Raw genomic sequence first — 20,959 nt, 5'->3', positions numbered from 1 at the left:
AAGGTGTTAGCTGCCTCTGCTAAAGCGTATCAAGAAACTGTGTTGGAGCCTCTTTTGCAAATATGAGCAATTACTCACTCAGAAATAAACAGTCGGCATTTCATCAAGTTCTTCCCCAAGTCAGAAGGCCACAGTTCACAGAGAGGTGGTTTGAGCTCCATTCTGCTGATTTAATATCAACTTGTGACGGACTTTGTGGCTCGAGATCCCGAACTTAAAAGCTTTGGACTTAAAAATGTGTACAGTACTTGAGGCATAGTCTGCGAGTAAAGGCACTTCAATGTCAAAGACTGAAGCAGTGCTACTTTCTAATTGAAAACATCCGTACAGAAACAGCTCACTGGCTGAAAATTTTCAGCCATATGTTAAATAAGGTGGGCAATTCTGATAACGATCATGTACTGTGTCTGAATAAAATCTAGGTATTATTGGTATTACATATTAAAAAGAAATTTAAAGTCTTCAACCACATAGTTTTTAATTCTCCATAAAATTGCATATAACAGAATTTATAATAAGACTATGTAAGAATTCTACAAGTAAAATCGGTGGAAAAATAATCAAAAACAAATCTTGCTAGAAACAGTGTAGATGCAACTAACAGTGAACCTGTATTGTTACTGTTTTAATATCTAATATTGTGTATGATATAAAACACTTATCTTATTCGAATGTATAGCAACAAACCCTGATTTATACAACACAATATATTATGATGAGGAAACATTATCACAAAATTTGCGCTCAGGAACTGAAGGTATACATACAATAAAGTTCAGATATAGGCTGCCTAGTGCGGCTGCGTGCTGGAAGAATTCAGTCGTCAAGGCTGTATAATGAATGTGCAGGTAGCTGCTTGTAGTTAGATTGAGAGACGATTTGGTAGCAAATAGCTGTATGTTCGTATGTTACTTGGTGTGTTAACTGTGTCTCATTGGGTGCTAATTGTGCTTGTTCTTCGATTAAAAGACAATATCAAACAAGAAATTGCTAAAACTCACACCTGAGGTGCTTATGACAGTTAACAGAAAATTTGCTATACAGATATATGTAGGCTAATCGTGCTGTGGAGGCACTATTTTGAAAAGTTCTTGTCTGATGATATCAATTCCAAATAGATTATCAATTACGGTTTCAATAAATATACCGATCTAAAATAAAAAGGCGAACATTACGCAGGACGATTCTATCACCCTTTTTCCAGTTGTGGGTGCTCCACTTCCCCAATATACAGCCTCCCTCAGGCGTCCCGTAATTAAAAATCCTCAATGCACATGAATATTATAACTTTCCTAACTTTCCAGCAAACATTTACACATACAAAGATATAAATTAACATTGGTCTGAGTGTATATCGCTTTTCAGCTTATCCCCACACGTGAAATATTTTCAGCACGTATCACATTTGGAAGGACTTTCGGTTGTTTGCAAAAGTTTGTTTCTCTGGACTTCTCGATTCTGAATAATTATTTGCACATTCATCGTATTTAAATGGTCTTTCGCCCGTGCGTAGGTGGGCGTGTTTCTTGAAATATCCCAATTGTGAAAAATACTTTCCACAGGAACTGCATTCGAATAGTCTTTCGCCTGTGTATGCGTGCATGTGTGTTTGAACTACTTTTTGTGGGAAACTGTCTACAGACATCGAATTTGAATGGTCTTTGGCGTATGTATACGTGCATTATGTGTTTAAAGCTCTCAATTTTTTAAAAACACTTCCCGCACCTCTTGCACTTGAATGAGTTTTCGCCGGTGTGTAAAAGTATCTTCTATTCTTTTTTTTTTAGGCTCGATTCCACAAAACTCTTTCCACATTCATCGCATGTAAATGATCTAAGTCTTGAGATATCCGCATCGTGATAGACTTTTCACACACCTCGCAATGGAATGGCCTTTTGCCTGTGTGTAGACGTTTATGATTTTTTTAAACCTACGATTGCGCAAAAATTTTTCAACATACATCATAAATGAATGGTCTTTCGCGTCTATGCAGGCACTTATGATGTTTTAGACTTCCCGATTGCGCAAAACTCTTTTCACATACATCGCATTTAAATGGTCTCTCCTTTGTGTGTACGCGAATATGAATCTTGAGATTTCCCGAATTTGAAAAACACTTTCCACACACCTCGCAATTGAATGGCTTTACGCCTGTATGTATTCTTTTATGTATAATTAGAGTCCCTGATTGTGCGAAACTGTTTACACACACATCGCATTTAAACGGTCTCTCGCCTGTGTGTAGGCGGGTATGAGTCTTGAGACAACCCGAACGTGAGAAACACTTTCCACAAACCTCGCATTTAAATGGCCTTTTGCCTGTGTGTAGTACTTTATGATATTTTAGACTCGAAGATCGTGTAAAACCGTTTCCACATACATTGCATTTAAACGGTTTCTCACCAGTGTGTGTGTGAGTCCGGGCATGTGTCCGGATATGCTCCGAACATTTGAAACGCTTTCCACATACCTCGCATTTGAAAGGCCTTTCGTCTGTGTGCAGCCGTTTATGTTTCTTTAGGGACCAAGATGCAATGAAACTTTTTCCACAGACTTCGCATTTAAATGGTCTCTCGTCTCTGTTAAGTAGTTTATGGTATTTTAGATTTCCTGAATCAGCAAAGCTCCCAGAATGTGCCAACTTGTCTTTTTCACAATCGATGCTGGCGTGTTCTTGTGAGACACTCTCCTCAACATTTTCCATAATGCTGAAATGAATATAACAATTTATCAGTCTGAGTCCCCACAATAATCAATGTGGTCAGATGATAATATATAGACTATTATATGTATATATGTATGTATTGTGAACCACATTCTAACAACACATAAAAAAAAAAAACCTTTGTCTTGGTGCCTTGGTTTTAGACATGTTCTTGGGCTTATTTGGGGCACTGATTCAAAACATGCCATTGAATACACCATATCACCTCGTGGTTTTTTAGACAGTGTTGAAGTTATATAATAATTATATAATAAAACACATTATTATAATTTTTTTCATATGTCCCAATAAAAATTTTAACAGAAAAATAAATTAATATAAAAATTATTATTTATATCCTAGAAGTAAAGGAATCTTAGAAACCTACTATACTCAACATGAACACCAAAAACCAATTCAGATTCTAATTCTGATTTGTTACATTATCCATAATAACCTCTAGATGCTTATCATGGATTTAGTAGACTACATACATTTGAATTTAAATTTTATAGACAGTTGTGCATCGGAGTTTGTTCTTGTGTTTCCTAGTTCGTGTTTTTGCATGCGTACAGGTTAGTAAAATTGTGAGTGTTTACGTGCTTTCAAGAGTAATTTAACATCCGAATGATTCGATTCTGAAATGTAAGTTCTTAATTATATCATAGTTATGATCGTACAGGAGATTGTATAATTTATTATATTCCCACTCATATCGTTTCATTTTTGTATACTGAGCATCGAAAAACAATGACTACTTCACAACAGTCGTTGCTGAATCGCGAAGTATTTGGTATATTTGTAAGTACACACTTAACCCTAGAATGCTATAGCATGTAATTTTCACGTATAATGGGTAAATAATTCATCCTTACTACTTTTCCCTTCAAGCAAGTCCCTCCTTCTTCTAACTATGTCTCCTCTGTCAGTTGCTGACTAGCAGTCATGACAGCAGACTGCAACTTACACGGTTAGCTAAGTTATTATAAGATATATTTGGAAGTATATTTCAGATTTAAGTATCAATAGTATTAATACAAAATGTTCTGTTAGTGCAGTTTATTTATTTTCCTATGTGTGCTTTATCTAAGAAAGTAAGACTGGATGAAAACTTATGTGACAATCCTGACACTATTATGCAAATTATAGATAAAATTTCAGATGTATGTACTGAAGACAATGTAGAGTTTGATGAAGAAATTTTTGACAGTGACAAGGTTCCAGAATATATCTAGCTCAAGGAAAAAAAAAAATTAATGGAATATACTGTACGAGAGATTGAGAATAAATGTAGGAAACAAGTGACATAAGCGAATGGAGAAAGAAGAAAAAGCAAAATAGCAGGAAACTGGATATTTACCACGTATTCAGCTACCAAACACAAGAAAAGAAAGTGTACGAAATTGAACCAAAACACCTCCAGTTGAAGATGAAGAGAATTCCTACGCTGAAAATCCAGTAATAGAACAATAATCCAATTTTGAAGCCTAACTTCCCAGACTTTTCTCACGGGAAAAAGTTTTTCTTCTTGCCTGCGCTGCTCTCGAATATCTTTATCATCAAATTAAATGTAGATGATTAGTTAAGACACAGTAGTATGATAACGCTCACTACAATAGACCTATGTTCTACCAAACATGTTTATAGATAGGTGATCTTTTATTCTGGGATATTTTCTTGTTTCCTGTAATTTTTTTTAATATAAATATAAATTAGAAACAAAAAACAAATAAAAGTAAAGAAAAGAAATAAACATTATACCGGTATTCAGAAATATTTTCATGCAGTTAGGTCTATATGATTTTCTATTTCATGTAATTTTATTTTCATTAAAATAAAAATTAGAAAGGAAAGGAGTTCTAAACAAATAAAATTACAAAGCGGAAATAAAAATTATATTCCGAAACAAATATAGAGCTCAAAAACAATTTTTTTCTGCTATTGTATTTTTACGTAACAATAGCAATACAGTATTATTCAATGACAATAACATTCAAGGGTTAAAGCAAGTAGGAAAACTATTTCCAAGTTTGTGAAGACAGCATATCTACGTTATTTTGGTGTCAAGCTTGGAGATCAAGATAAGCCACGGGCTCCTCATATTGCATGCAAAATTTGTATACAGCATTTGCGCATGTGAAAAAATGAAAAGAGATGTACTAATGGTTATTTTTGTATTGTTAATATCATAGGCATCAATCAAAATAATCGTGATACGAGGTCACATCCTTATCTACCTTCAGCAATGAGTCTTGTGTTGCCCTCGATTCTCGTACCCATTCAACTCTTCCACGAGCTGCCACAGATCTCAGAGCATGAATCTTATATGTCTGATATAGCACAAGATAAAGAAAGTGGGGAAAGCAACAGTGATTTTCAAACAGCTTCACAAAGTGAACGCTTTAACCAGAACCAGTTCAGTAATTTGATTAGGGACCTTAATCTCTCCAAGGAGTCTTCTGAACTGTTCACCTTCAGACTAAAGGAAAAGAATGTACATCAGTCTGGACCGAAAATTACATTTTATTGAAGGAGAGAAAAGGATTTTCTGCCATTTTTACTGAAGACAAGAATCTAATAATCTGCAAAGACATCGGAGGCGTTCTGAAGAAAATGGGTGTCTCCAAATTTACCTCAAGTGAATGGCGCCTTTTCATCGACAGTTCAAAACGTAGGATGACATAAAAGTACAATGTCATCCTATTATTCCTGGAAAAATTCTATAACAAGGAACATCGAGAAGAATATTGGAAAAAATTAGAAGAGACAGGATACGCAATGAGAGAATGCGAGAAGAGGTGAAATAAAAAATAAAAGGCAATTTGTGAGGTGGTAGAGGAGCGTCAGTTGAATTGACTTGGACATAGGGTTGCCAACTTTTTTTGATGAAAATATGGGAATCGACAAAATTTCAAATAGAAAATTGACAAATTATTCAGTTCGGTTACTAAGAAACAACTTTATACTTTGGCAGCTAGGCTTAAATTAAGAGTATTTTCAGACAGATTTTGTTTCGCGTAATAGTTGAAGTCGACTGCAGTTTGCAGCTCTGATTTGATTAGATGTGTCGTGGTCCTGTTTCGAACATCTGTCCCATTACTGTCCATCAGAAGAAACAATTCCTTTTTGTATGAGCATTAATACTTGGTATGCTTAGAATAAAACTCGGCAGTTTTCCCAAATTTATAATGTTAACATTATTTGATTTTAAATGGATGAGCACTAAAACCCATTTCTGGCAAGCATTACATTCTACAAAGACTGCACATTTTAATGCATCTCTTAAACAACAAAATTAATTCATCATATAGGAAATCACCATCATGCACGGCAAATTCAACTTTTTAGAACAAAGATATTTACATTATGCAAAAATAAGGACGCAAAATGCTGAAAGAGAAGAAAAATACGGGAGCCGGGAGATTGTTAAAAATTAGGGGTTAATACGCGAGATCCCGGGAAATAATAGATGGTTGGCAACCATATTTGCATAGATGAATAGAATGAGTGAGGACAGTGAAGTGAAATAAGTGATATAAATGTGGGTGGAGGGTAAAATAAGAAGTCGGCCGAGAAACACATGGGAGGACAGAATAGAAAAAGTTGGAATGAAACGTGGGAAAACTAAGATGGATATGAAAGGAATGAGCCAAGATTGAGAGAAGTGGATGAAATGGACAAAACAAGGTGCCCCGATGCTTAGCAGCATAAGAGGCTAATGAAGAAGGAGAAGAAGAAGAAGGAACATTAATGCATCATCTGTGTAAACTTGAAAATGGTTTAATAGCTCTTTGTTTTCTATGTCTTTGGGATAGTGGAGCCAAACATGAGCTCTGTATTGTATAAGAAATTTCTGGCCTCCACGGGAAGATGTGGTTTCACTGCAACAGGAGAGTTGCAGATGATAACATGGAACATTAAAGTGTTTCTGTAATAAATACAGTTCAACATGATTCAATCTTCATCGAAGGGACTACGTAAATGATGTTCAAATAAACTAGTGTCACTACTAAAAAAAAAAAAAACATTAGAGTTCATATTACTACGTACTTCATAAACAACTACAAATTTGTAATTTTATATACTGGTAGGCCTAGAGACCTGTAACTGTTTTAAATACCTTCATGGATTCTATCGAAGATGTCAAACAAAAATCACTTACTTTGTAACTACCACAACTTAATAATTATTCATAAGCATAATAAATAATATTAATCGTATTTCAGATATTACGATCTGACATTAGACTTGTTCCTTAAGTTCTGTGATCTTTATTTCAATGGACGAGTAGCCAACTTCTCTACCAGCCTCCTAGACTATATCACACTCGCATATGTGATCTCTGACCTACGAGCACAATAGCTTAGACAGCGGCACCGAGAATAAATAAGTGAAGCAGAAAAACATGCGTAATTTAGTTACTCACGATCACTCAAGTAGTTTATATTCGTTACATTTTGTTACTTTCGTTACCAGTAGACGTACTGTATTTCTCACCACTATTCTTTTTATTTAGGATCACTTTCAGAAATTGGAATGTTGTACTGGATGCATTTGGCCTTAGCATATAGAAAGCTAACCCGACCCAATGTATAAAGGGAACATTTGCTATATGTATGTGTATATATTGAGCAACTCTTGACAGATGCAATATCGTCGCGGTTATTTAGTGTCTAAGTTCTGTCAAGTACCTAAGCTCTTGGGGTATAATGAGAGCCACAGATAAGGGATACAGAAGTCCTCAACGGCTGAAGCGGAAAAAAAATCAAGCATCTATAATGTAATACACGTGAAAGAGACAACCCTGCTTTAGGGGTTAATACACAAGCAGGGTAGTGAAGAAACCTTAAGGAGGCAGTCCCATTACTCCATAGTTTCTCTTGCAAACAATATAACAAATCAGAAAAGAAAAGAGGAAACATGTCTAGAAACTATTAGTGCTTTCAAATTAAATGGCCAATATCGAAATGATTAGATAATAGTTTTAAACAGAATGGACGATGGACGCCTTTCCAAAAAGATTTATGAATAAAGACACAGAGAAAGAAGAAACATGCGTCCCCCACAAAAAGATGGAGAGAAAAGCATCAACCTCTTTACATGTGTTAGATGGTCTGAGATGAGCGGAGCAAAGTAAATGGTGTAATTCTTCATTAATGATGATAATAATGTACTGGATTGTATACAAATTAACTATTATAGTCAACAGTAATTAATAATGTGGGTTGAACAAAACTATTTCTGTCTCATGTTTTACGAAATATTGCATCTGTAAATCATTCCCAATCCTTTCTTGATCAAGCCAAGTTCACAGCACACACTACCATTAAATACGTATATTGAAGGAACCACATTCCAAAATCAGACAATAATAATACAATTCGAGGTTTCGCTCTCCTCAATGTGGAAATAAATTTGAATTTCTTATATACAGTATGTATTTCTACCTCTATTTTCTTCCACTTATTAAATGTTACAATACTCATCATCAGTGAACCGCATGTGTTCTAAAAAAAGTCGGCTATATTGTGCTTGACTGACAGTATGATTATTGGGTAACTTGATTAGCAGAGAACTGGCGAAAAGCAAGGATTATACAACAGAAAAGAAGCTATTGCATGAGTTAGAAGAGGAAGGATTCTTTAGTGAAAAGGCATTTCAGAGCCATAAAGTTGATTTCTACATCATTTGTGCGTCCTGTATAAAAGAATGGTCACAGTTTATGCTGAAATCAGACAGTATGTCTTAGGTGAAATTGACAAATGGAGCAACATCATTATCTTGGGAAAATGTTTTTCAAACAATCCAAGCTATGAGTGAGATTGCTGCCATATCAAACATTGTTGAATCCGATTTGTTTGATGAAGTAATGATAGTGAAAACAGCTCTGCACTGCAAAGAAAATACTGAAGTGAAGGACATGTTAAAATCCAAACGTTTAAATGAAATCTGGGTGGATCTTTTTAAAAGTACCAACGAATATTTTACATTCATTATATTTCGTTACCAATTCTCTAAATTACTTACTTTTTGTTACTTTTGTTACCAATATACTCTCTGTACTTTACACCACTCTTGTTTTATTTAAGATTACTTCGAAAAATTGGAATACTGTACTGCATGCATTTAGGCTTGGTATCATATAAAGCTATTAACCAAGCACAGTATATAAAGAGAGCATTTTCTATATCAATATACGGCATATTAGTGGACAACACTTGACAGATGCGTTCCAGTATGCATAGTGTTTATAACAAACTTCCATTCCACTACCTACTTGCACTTACTTATAAATTCACATATGGCACATCAGGAGATAGTGCAAATGCCAATTGTTACTTTCCACAAGTTTCTCACATCCGGTTGGAAATCTTTAATCATTAACAGCAATGGAAAAATTCCAATTTAATCTTCATTCCATTCAAGGAACATACATATAGACACATATCTGAAGCCATTCCTATCCAGTGCAGGACAAAGAACTTCTATATGGCACCTAGAATGCGACAGCAAGCAGTTCTAGTCTGGAAGCACATCTGTTTTATATTTTTGAAGCCTTAATGGGAAACTTACTGTTTTCCTAAAAGCGAGAAGGAAATAATATATTTAAAGCCGTTATAAAATCAATTACGTACAACAAGAAAGAACTTGAATTGTAGGTGGGGTTGTTAACGAACTTTTCGCAATGAACCGGGATAACATAACAAGGAGGTAATGTAATTGTGCATCAAAACTCAAAACCCTAATATAAACAAAGAGATGGAAATGATCAAACGATTTCTGTTCCTTGTACTGTATTAAAGTAGATCTTTCTGGCAGAGGATTTGGATGCAGATAGACGAAAATAAATTTCCCAATGCAATAGGAAAATGAGAGAATCTATCATAACTGAACATGGATTAAAACAGAGATTTTTTCTATAAGAAATTAAGATCCAAGAAGTATATATCACAAAGCACTGTACACATTCCACAGTTTTGGGACTATTCCAAATAAGTTATATATTATTTTATTGCAAACGAAGTTCTCAGATCTATTTTTGTACATAAAACTTCAACCAGTGTCAAATCCTCGACAATGTTTTACACATAATAGTACATTTTACAACATCTTATCCGAACAAATTACTACATAGCCTATGTGATTCGAAAATACAAAATGGCCAGGTAAATGTTTGATATGTTTTAATTATTTTAAAAGACTTCTCCTTTGTACCAGTTTATAACTCTGTTTCCTGCACCATGAATTTGTTGAAATATTTCTCCCTAGTCCTATTTGTGTGGGAGGGTGTGGTACTGAAATTAAGGAAACAAGAGCCATGCTTCCACACGGGATGTAAGGTCATGGGCAACTTGATGGAAATATTGGTGACCCTACCAATACACGATTCAGATGAGAAAATAAAAGTGTATTGATGCAGTGGGTGGTACTTTGAAAATATCCTGCACAGTACACTCACCTCTCAGGAAACACTTCATCCTCCTCTGAAGACACTCGCACTTCCTGTTCCTGCTGAACTCCGTCCAAATAGGAAAAATCTTCCTGGAAAAGTGAGTAAATAATGAAGAGATGATCATCTGGGTCACCAGTTCCCTATGTAAGAGTCCTAACTTTTCAAACCTAATGAATCCAATCTCATTTTTCTGTGAGGTTGTAATTACTTCTATACAAAATCGAATTGGTTCCCTCAAACTGCCTTAAATTATATCCTTCGTGTATTATTTAAGTTCAGGCTATTTTCCTGTACTAAAACGCATTGGAATGAAGTTTCAAACTTGAAAATATGTGCATGTGATGTACAGTTATCCTGCAAAATACGTAACCAGAATTTGCTATAATATTTCATGCAAATTAACAGTAAAAATTTATTTAATGACATGTTAATACATTTACCTGTGTATATATAATTGTTGAAAGCTTAATTTCCTATAAATGCAGACTCTCTAATACGACTTCTTCTTTTTAGATAAGATAGCAGAAAATGAAGGTTTTGCTTCCACACATGCAAATTGGCCTTATTCAGTATGACTATAAAATGATAGACTATGTAATACAGATAGTTCCAGCGGCTTGAGAAGAATCAATACTTGAAATTGATTGCGGGATGGAACCTGAAATTTGTCGTCATTATGAAAGATCGTAAAATATGAAGAAACCAGTTTCGTTAGAAATAAAGAAAGTTATGGCAGATCTAATTCCATAGTAAATGGTGTTAATGCTGATTTTATAAGCATAAGTCCAGGAATTATAAAAAATTTCCCGGAATGTGGAATATGTACTATGAACCAAGCAGATGAGCTGTCCAACAATATGGTGTATTTTCGCAGATTTCTTTGTAGCAAAATAAACTCAACTCATCACAAACAAAGCATTATTATTATTATTATTATTTACTCAGAAATAGCTTTTAAGGAACCCAGAGGTTCATTGCCACCTTCACATAAGTTTGCAATCGGTCCCTATCCTGAGAAAGATTAATCCAGTCCCTAGCATCACATCCCACTTTCCTCAAATCCATTTTAATATTATCCTGCTATTTTATTATTATCTTTCCATAAATTTACTTTGTAACACAGAGAACTTTCAAGTCTCTTGTAAGTTTTGAATAACCTACATATGAGTTTGAATCTATCAATGAATGTCTAGCATAGTAATTTACAGACCAGTACACAGAAAGGAAGTTTTGTAAAGTTAAAATGAAATCCTCGAAATCCTATTTCTAGACACAAGAACTTTCTGGATACATTCGACATAATTCTCTGTTAACCACCAGAAATATATATTTGCGAATTATTATTCTATTTCAAATCTAAAAATGAAAGTCGTCCAAGTATAGAAACTATTGGTAACAAGAAAACGGTTAATGTTCCACATTGTTAATGGTTTTGTCATAATTAAAAATGCACTACCTATATATCTCTATACTGATAATGAACAACTTACATCAACTTCAGATTTCACGACTGAAAAGCTAGTGGGCACTGGAGTGTCTTCAACTTTTACCTCTGATTTGATGTCGTATTTGTGGTCCACGCATTCTATCTTCATGCCTGTCACTTCCAGATACGATAAGTTCCCTTCCTACAGAACATAATGAGCTCATGAATGATTTTATTTACCTGTTTTAAAATTGACTTCATTTGTAACAGCCATCAATTTGGTTCTGCATGGCCGTTAACTACTAGAAATATACCAGGTATTTCAGACTACCCAAATCAGGTTTTTTTTCTCAACAACTATATGATATTGGTTGTTCATAAAAAAATTTTGATGATCAAAATCTATGTAAAGAATCGATTGGTAGTAGTACCATTTCCCATAACAAACCGGAAGTAGAGGTACCTATGGTCAACTTTGAAATTTTAAATGAGAGCATAGGTCATTGAATGTATTTTTGGAAACTACTTTTAAAAATAAACAACTTTTACTCAAACTTTTTTTCTAACTTTTATTGTTTACTCATAAAGCAACAAAAATGGTATCTTCTGAGAAATACTGTACATTGTTAATATACGTACACTCTTCATAGTAATTGTTCAAAATGTCCGCCACCCTGTGCTAAACAACGTTCTGATCTACTTACATCTGTGATTGCACGGAGCACTTTAGCACACCTGAGAGATCCACAGGGGTCTCTAATTCTTTGTTTCATGTCTTCTTTAGTTGTTTCTCCTTCACAAGAAGAAGTCATTTGGAGAGAAGTCAGGAGATCGAGCCACCCAAGCTACTGGTCCATCTCGTCCAATCCACCAAAGGGGAAATAACTGGTTAATAGCTCGTCGAGCTCTATATGAAAAGTGAGCCATACAGCCGTCTTGCTGAAGCCACATCATTAACTGAAGCGCAAGGGGAACATCATGAAGGAACTGGTGCAAATTTTTCATAGGAAGCGTGCGTACATTCTACTATTCAATTTCTCCTTAAAAAAAAGGTATGGTCCTATGACTCAGTGTCTGAGGAGGCCACACCATGTGTTCAGGCTCCACACGTGCTCGTAATTCACTTTATGTAGCCAGTGTGGATTAACTGGAGACCAATAATGAGCACTGTAGAGATTCACGTGACCATTACTTTTGAAAGTTGCTTCATCAGTCCACAGAATTCTGAACTCGAAATCATGGTCCGTGTTTAGAAAACAGTTGCAGAAATCAATACGTGTTTGGAAGTCATGTTCCTCAAGTTGCTGATTGAGATGAATATGGTATGGATGTAATTTGTTGTCTTCGAAAATTTTAAACACTGTACTATGGTGCAATCTTGAGTCACATGGAACATCGTCACGATAAGCATACTCAGGAAGTCGGCATCGTACATTACACATTGGAAGTATATTTAGGGAGCCACTGTGGTAGACGAGATCGTAAATTCATTCAGGGGGGACCGGTGTTGTGGGGATAAGTATACTTGGAAAGTCTGTCGTACGGTTAATTTCATTGTTAGTGTACTTAGTAAGCCGGCGTTGTGAGGATAAATAGAGTTAATTCCATCTGCCATTGTAATTATTCGTGTTTATTAGTCTAGAGGTTAATTAATTACGTTGTTCAGATGTATTGTATTATATGTCGGTTTCTGAATTGGGTAGAAGACTCGAGAATATGGTTATGAATAGTCGAATCGGTTTCTATCTCTACTTGTGTCTATCATTTTGAAGACTAAATTAATTACGGGGCTTAGATGATTTCACTGTTAGCGATCTCCTTTCTCTCTCTCTGCGTTTATCTCTCTTGTATTATAATGTGCAGATGTGCCATTGTGAATTGAAATTATTGTAACTGCTTAGCTATAATATTTGTCATACTAGTTGAAAGTGTGTTGTTTTCCAATACTAGAACATTCCCTTCAGGAAATAGTGTATTAGTATACACGGGACTCACATATTGTGAGAGTTTTGTATAACCTCGAATACACAATTGTGGATCATGTTGAATAGGGCTCAGTCACGAATGGTGTTAAATGGGACTTATGTATTCTGAGTACTGAATGACTGAGATAGTGTGAGGTTGGTAAATATGATAATGCAACACATATTTTTAGATTATAATTTTGTTACAGTACTTGTTATTCACCTTCATCATTAATGTATCACATCAATTCATTTGTGTATTGTTTATCTATCGCTTCGTCAATTACACTGTTTGTTATAAACTTGCATTTGTTATTTCATCACTATTCCACTGCGCCCACCCCTAAACTCAATGCCTCTAACACCCGACGAGTTGCACAATTGATAGCAGAGTCGCCTCACAAATTGGTAGCAGTAGGTGGCCTCAATGTGCAATTCTTATTATTTGTGAATGACATTTTCCAAATAGCAAACCCAAAGGGAGACGACGTCATATGTACGAATAAACAAAATTCACTGTTACTATGCAAAATAAGACAGCGGAAAGTGACCTGGTTTCAAGACCCACAGTGTTTACAATTATGCTGTACCTACCACTGGTACAGTACATATATAAACAGAAGATACCATTTTTGTTGCTCTGTGAGTAAACAATAAAAGTTAGATAAAAATTTCAGTAGAAGTTGTTTCTTTTTAAAAATAGTTCCCAGTGATACCTTCAGTGACCTATTTTCTCATTTGAAATTTTGGAGTTGACTACAGAAACACATACTTCTGGTTTTTTATGGGAAATGGTACTACCACCAATCGATTCCTTACATAGGTTTACGTTATCAACATTTTTTTATGAACAATCAGTGTCACATAGCTTTCGAGAAAAAAAGCCTGATACGTGTGGTCTGAAACATCCGGTATTTTTGCGAATTATTATTCTATTTCAAATCTAAAAATGAAAGTCGTCCAAGTTTAAAAACTATTGGAAACAAGAAAACAGTTAACATTGCACACAGTTAATAATTTTGACATAATTAAAAATGCACTACCTGTGTATCTGTATACTGACAGTGAACAACTTACATCAACTTCAGATTTCACGACTGAAAAACTAGTGGGCACTGAAGTGTCTTCAACTTTTATCTCTGATTTGATGTTGTAACTGTTGTCCACGCATTCTGTCTTCATGCTCGTCACTTCCAGATGCGATAGATTCCCTTGCTAGAACAAAAACACACCGCGAATGGTTTAATTTGGCTGTTTTAATATTGACATCATTTTGAAATAGCCGTCAATTTGGTTCTGCATGGCCATTATTGGCTAACTCTCTCAACATAAACAACAAATTAGAAAAGAAAATTGAAAGGGAAAATTGATCAAGATCTTAGGGACACAAGCAATGACTGATAATGGGCCAGGTGTTCCTTGTGGAAATAATTTACAAACTGTGATATATGTGTAAAAAAATCCGATTTATATTGTACACCATGTCTGTATATGTATTTTCGAATAGGTATGGTATTTTATTAATAATTACTCAAAACAATAACAAATATATCCTCCTCTGGTACTTTTAGACTTTTCACTTTACCTTTGATGAAGCTTTATTGTCTTCTATTTCGTATGTGTTATCATATGCTTGTAAATCCAACGGATCAACCTCAGGTTGCATCTTGATTAAATCCATCAGAACTGAAAGAAGAGGTTAAGTAACTGACAGAGATTTATAGAGACTGATTTGTTGAGAAATTTTCATAACAAGTTGCTACCATCTAATTCACATGCCACTTCCCCATACTTATCTTCTTTCACAACAGCCCTGCCAAGACTCTGGAATTCACTACATGCTAGTATTAGCCTTCGGCCACAGTGCAAGTGTAAGCAGCAAGGCGCACTGAGTGGCGGTGTGGATGAATCACAAACGCATGTTAACAAATGCAGGTGGCCGTGGTGTGAGCGAAGCGGCATTTTGGAGGGGAAGTTGATTCAAGGACATACTACGTGCTGCTGGCTGCTCACTCTTGTTTGAGATAAGTTATGAATTGTCAAGAAAGAGAAAGAAGCTATCATTTAAGAAGTGAAAACCCGAAAATTCCTATGGGATGTCAGGAAGAACTTCGAAAACCTCTCGATGGCGAAGAATATATAGACACACATTTTATTGAGCTCGAATAACACTATTATAGTATGCTGTGTTATCACATTATTATTATTATTGTTATTATCACCATCATCATCATCATCATCATCATCATCATCATCATCATCATCACCACCATCATACTTCGTTCTCGAAATACTATTGGGATAAATACTCAGTATTGTGTACAGTATTACCGGTAATCAAATTCCAACTCTGCAATAAAGGTACTATTTCAATGTGTCTGTTGTTACGATTAACCATCACTAATGCAAAGAAATACCAGTACAATTAAAACTATCAGGTCAAAAATAATTATTTACAATCGCATGCAAAAATGTTGACACTTTTGTTATGAAAAAGCAAAATTTGTTAAGTACAAACTAGAATCTTATATTAACGTCTATAACTGATTGAAATAATCAGTGAAGTTATCTCTTATTTGTGTAACAAATTCATTGCAACTGTTATTCCTGGGATCTGAGTTCTAATGAGTTTGCAAACCATCATTTCCTGCCATTTGTGGAAACGTTTCATGACTAGACATAGGATGTTTAGGAAAATGCCTATTATATTTGAATGTTCATATTTAAAGTCTTTTAGTAAATGTGCACGAATCATGAGAAATGAAGCATTCTGATGTACTTTGATCTTGCCTTTTTTGCCGTTAATGCCTTTTTTGTTTTTATATGTACTTCTTTTCCTTTTTCTTTATATGATCACTCGCTCAACAATACTGCATTTATTTCTGCGTTCGAAACTAAGGAAATTGGAGTTCCTATAGTAGCCATAGACATGGGACACATTGTTACAATGCAGCAGTTGTTGTTTTGCTTACTCCTGAATCGATCTTGTCCTTCTGACTCCAGCACTGTGTTGAGAACACGAAGTACGCAGTCAGTCTAAGATTGTCTTTGTGAGGATACTGTTGTATGGTGAAAAATGCCAAAATTGAAAACATTCCAAAGCTTCTTTATATCGTCAGTGGGTAGCTGAATTTCCTGCTTTCACTACTAATGGAATGGTTATTATGTAGCCAGGATGGCACTGTTTAAGTATGCTCCATCAGTATACGTTGAGAGATCTTTCTCAGCATATATACTGATTTTGTACATTAAACATGTGACAGAAGTTTGTGTATTAATCTTGAAAAGTTGCTTGTTGCTTACTGTAACTCAAATTAAGGACATGAAGGTGTGGATTCATAAGTACAAGTGAAACAAGTCCATCACAGAAATTACTTTTCCAGTGCACTTTAAGTTACTTATGGTCTTATGGATATTTACTTTATGAATTATGAGTGATTAAATATAATTTCAATGCCTTTTATTGCCCTATTTTTGTTGTTTTAGAGCCTATTCAGGCGCCTAAAATACCATTTTAGTGCCTTAACTTCCGATATCTATTCATGACCGTGCAGATCATTGTTTCTCGCAACATTTTTCTCAAATTATAGAAGATAATATGTGCTGATTTTATATTTGTGTCAATATTTCTAATCAGGAATTGCCACTTAGCACGCAATATTCTGAAAGCACATTCCACACATTATTTTTCGAACACTAAGATAGGCTAAACGTTGATTAAATCTCTTCCTTTTAGACGTTAGTTCTTTCATTAAATATGGCCTCATCAGATAAGGCTTCATCTTCAATAAGTACCAGCGTTACCTTTATATATGAGTTCCATAGTTCTTTATCACTAGGCACACTGAACTTGTTGCTTTCCGACAAATTAAGAAGTGTGGAAATTGTGACACTGCCTCGATCACTCTGTTTTCCTCTTGCCACCAAATCAATGGTTACAATTTTTTGTCTGCGCCAGTAACATTCTGTAGTACTACGTAAATTAAAATAGTTGGAATTGGAATTATCAGAGTCCTTTATCTGGCCATGCTTTTCGTAGATTGCTATGAAGCAATTAGCTAGTTCATACTAATCACTGACCACTTTATTCATATTTTTTTCTGTATTTGGTTGTGGTATAAATTCCGTAATCAGTTCATTCTGCATTACATCACATGTTTCTCTTGTCATTACACTTACTGTAGATTTTCCTATCCTGAAGAAAAATGCCAGTGAACACAATTATGCCCCTGTGGCTATAAACCTACAAGAATGGTTAATGTTAGAAATTTACTTTAAATTCTTCTTCATTTTAACGTAGTAGACTTAATATTAGACTATATTAATAATAATAATCACTAATTCACTAAATATTAATTACTTAAGAGAAATAATTTTTCCAAAATTTACTTTTCAGGCTGGAGCATCGCTCATGAGGCAATTAAGCAAAGAGATAAAGCAGTGGGTTGGCCAATTCATTAATCCCCTCCCTCGTTTAATGTTACAGTTTCGTAAACTAAAACGTGCCACGAAACAGAGGTAATAGTGACACAAACAGCCTTACTTACTTGGTTAATACACTGGTTTTCACTCAAGAGATTTACCGGAAATGTTCATCATTATTCTACGATACACAAACGCAAAAAAAAAAAAAAAAAAAAAAAACTGAAACAAACTTCCATTCAAACATCGAAAATCAGCTGTAATATTACTAATTTCTATTCTAATGCTTCCTTGCATATCAAGTAACGTTCGTGAATAATTGGATGACGTTGTTATTAATACATCCCCAAAGAAAATATCGTTGCCTTATTTTGCTCTTATACTGTAGATATAACTTAGAGAAACCATTTTTCCAAAATTTACTTTTCAGGCTGGAGCATCGCTCATGAGGCAATTAAGCAAAGAGATAGAGGGGTGGGTTGGCCAATTCATTGATCCCCCCCCCTCCCGTTTAATGTTACAGTTTCGTAAACTAAAATGTGCCACGAAACAGAGGTTTAATGTTATGTTTTATTTAACGACGCTCGCAACTGCAGAGGTTATATCAGCGTCGCCGGATGTGCCGGAATTTTGTCCCGCAGGAGAAACAGAGGTAATAGTGACACAAATATAATTAAAAGAGAATGACTGTTATATTCGAGTTGAAGTTTATGTTAACTTACAATATACGTTACAGGTAAAAATTGTAACTTACCTCTTCCACAATTTTATTGCAAACCTACGAGAGAAATAATGGGAGTATTCACCGACAGTGTAAACTTCATTGCCTCAGTCTGGATTCTCATGAACGAAGGAAATCAATGCCGCCGTGAATGTGCGACAAAACAGATCTCACTGCTGCTGAGATGCGCTGTCGTGTTAACCCAATACCCAACGAGCACTGTTGCCAAATGGACGGAAATTCCGTCAAAATTGACGGAATTTTAACGTAGCGGACGGGAAAAAATGGCTTTGATGGGTGACGGATTTTCTGGCGGAAATTACGATTTACATCGTCTTTTGATATTTTTAGCTGCTGTCATTTTTAATTGTTTAATTTTTGGGATATTTTACTTTTTATTTGAACAGCCTTGCCTGTTCCGTACTAAAGAATCCCCTGTTTCTGATTTCCTCGTAATCAAGTCAGATATTGACGAATGATTATTTTAATCAGAATTGGTAAGTTGTGTTAAAATTTTATATATATATATATATATATATATATATATATATATATATATATATAGGATCTTATTATTTCTTTTTAATTTCGACGGATTCTGACGGATTTCTAGGTGTTATACTGACGGGGATACAATTTATGTGTTGGCAACACTGGCAACGAGTTAGAAAGAGAATATTCTCTTTTTAACTCGTTGTGTTAACCACAAAGCTTTTAAGAGAGAGAGAGAGAGACGATAAAAGTAAAAAATGGAGTTAAATCTAGCATACTTATACCTCCATACGGCCTACTCTTCAGAATTTACAATGTGAAACACTTCCTTTATCAAAACTAAACTAAGCTTAATAGCTTTATGAAAAAAAAAAATCCAAATATATTTACAAAGTCAATCAGTGAAATCCTGTGTCTCCCATTGGACTAAAGCGCAGCAACATATCTTCACCACCTCCCTCTGCTTTTATCCAGTAAGCTGTCTGCCTGCAATATCTTAGGCTGATATTCATAGTCGACAATTTATATCACCACTTTGCAAAATGACACTTTTGACGAAAGTGGCTCTTTCATTTAGCCTCTCGCATCTCTTCTTCCACTCTTCTCCTCCAAGTCTTCCGAGATCTGCCTCTGTGACGACTCACTTGAGGGTTCCATCTCATATCTTCCAGCTCTTTGCGTTGTTATTCCTATCCAATTCCATTTTCTACGTTCTACTTGAAGGACTGATAATTCCTCCTGCATTCTCCGTGGGTATTAATAATTGCTGATGGTATCCTCCAATAAATCAGGAGAAATCAATGGAGACAGCAATTAATGTAACCAATACTATGCTGACTTCCACTCAATTTTGTAAATAAGTGACATTGTAGTACCGTAGCCTAGTTTCGTCTGTCTTGAACTGTAGGTACAATAGTTTATTGATTTCAAGTTGACCTTTCATTAATTATTATTTGGCGAAGAATAATAGTAATATGAATTATTATTGTTTTTTTACTAATTTAACCACATTAACTATTAAATTTGTAAATAAAAGAGCAGTGGTGGAATTGGGCCGGTATGCCATGCCAGAAGTAAAATTAGATGCCTAAAAGCATAGTGGCAGTAAAATTTTAAAATTAACTTTTTTAGTGAAGCTGAACACAATAGTAATATGCGTTACAAGAGCGGTATGTTGATGTTTTCATGTTCGAAGTAAAGATTGAAAAAGCGAAACGTAGTTGAGCTTTTTTAATTTCCGAAAACATGAAAACAAACATACCGCTCGTGTATCGTACATTATTTTGTGCGAAGATCGTTTATTACATACCTGAAAGACGAATTTCTAATTAGTTGCAATGAAATCTCCATCTTGGTTTCTGTTCAATGACGGCAACTTTTAAAAACTAAAATATCTATCTTCAACATTGTTGCTATGAAATGTTTTCTGTGTTTACTATATTTCAGCAGGTCGTGATATACGTGTCTTTTTTTTTCTCCCAAGTCTATAAATGCGAACTTAAAACAAACGGTAAGGTTATGTAATGATTTTTTTCATTTTAATATTTTAACACTATTATCCTAGATCATATATACTAACAGACAGCTCTTTTATATAGGCTTTAGGGTTTGCAGTCGAGGCCGGCTTGATGTAGTTCAATAATCGTCAACAGATGGCACAATGACCAACACCATCACGTGACACGAACTCTAAATCGATTATTTCCTGCTTACGAGATAATCTCGGTATGTACTGTCGACAACTGATGACCATGGATAAATATTATTGGCCTATATG

At 34.9% G+C, this 20,959-nt stretch overlaps 1 protein-coding gene across 4 annotated transcripts; it reads right to left on the bottom strand.

The window, feature by feature from the left end:
- Positions 1–452: 452 nt before the first annotated feature.
- Positions 453–18,860, bottom strand: LOC138693273 (zinc finger protein 664-like). Of its 4 annotated transcripts, none has more exons than XM_069817121.1 (6): positions 18,724–18,860; positions 15,133–15,233; positions 14,625–14,762; positions 11,648–11,785; positions 10,164–10,246; positions 453–2,708 (listed from the first exon to the last, which is right to left on the bottom strand). In XM_069817121.1, exons 2-6 carry the CDS (start codon positions 15,226–15,228, stop codon positions 1,952–1,954), a joined length of 1,212 nt encoding a protein of 403 aa, XP_069673222.1. In that variant the 5' UTR covers positions 15,229–15,233; positions 18,724–18,860; the 3' UTR covers positions 453–1,951. The 4 variants fall into 4 exon arrangements, with proteins under 4 accessions (XP_069673222.1, XP_069673223.1, XP_069673224.1 ...); XM_069817122.1 differs by having other exon boundaries at positions 11,708–11,785; XM_069817124.1 differs by lacking the exon at positions 453–2,708 and adding an exon at positions 9,190–9,284.
- Positions 18,861–20,959: the final 2,099 nt, after the last annotated feature.

The sequence above is a fragment of the Periplaneta americana genome, chromosome 17, assembly GCF_040183065.1.
Source record: "Periplaneta americana isolate PAMFEO1 chromosome 17, P.americana_PAMFEO1_priV1, whole genome shotgun sequence".
Classification (NCBI taxonomy): Eukaryota; Metazoa; Arthropoda; class Insecta; order Blattodea; family Blattidae; genus Periplaneta; species Periplaneta americana.
The sequence above is the reverse complement of the archived record's forward strand: the minus strand, read 5'-3'. Positions and strand labels throughout refer to the sequence as shown.

Bases quoted from the DNA above. Each gene is read 5' to 3' on its own strand.
- LOC138693273 (XM_069817121.1), bottom strand. From the start codon at position 15,228: ATGGATTTAATCAAGATGCAACCTGAGGTTGATCCGTTGGATTTACAA. The intron at 14,763-15,132 runs GTAAAGTGAAAA...TTTTTGTTCTAG, and splicing joins ACAATAAAGCTTCATCAAAG to CAAGGGAATCTATCGCATCT. The intron at 11,786-14,624 runs GTAAGTTGTTCA...TATGTTCTGTAG, and splicing joins TCGTGAAATCTGAAGTTGAT to GAAGGGAACTTATCGTATCT.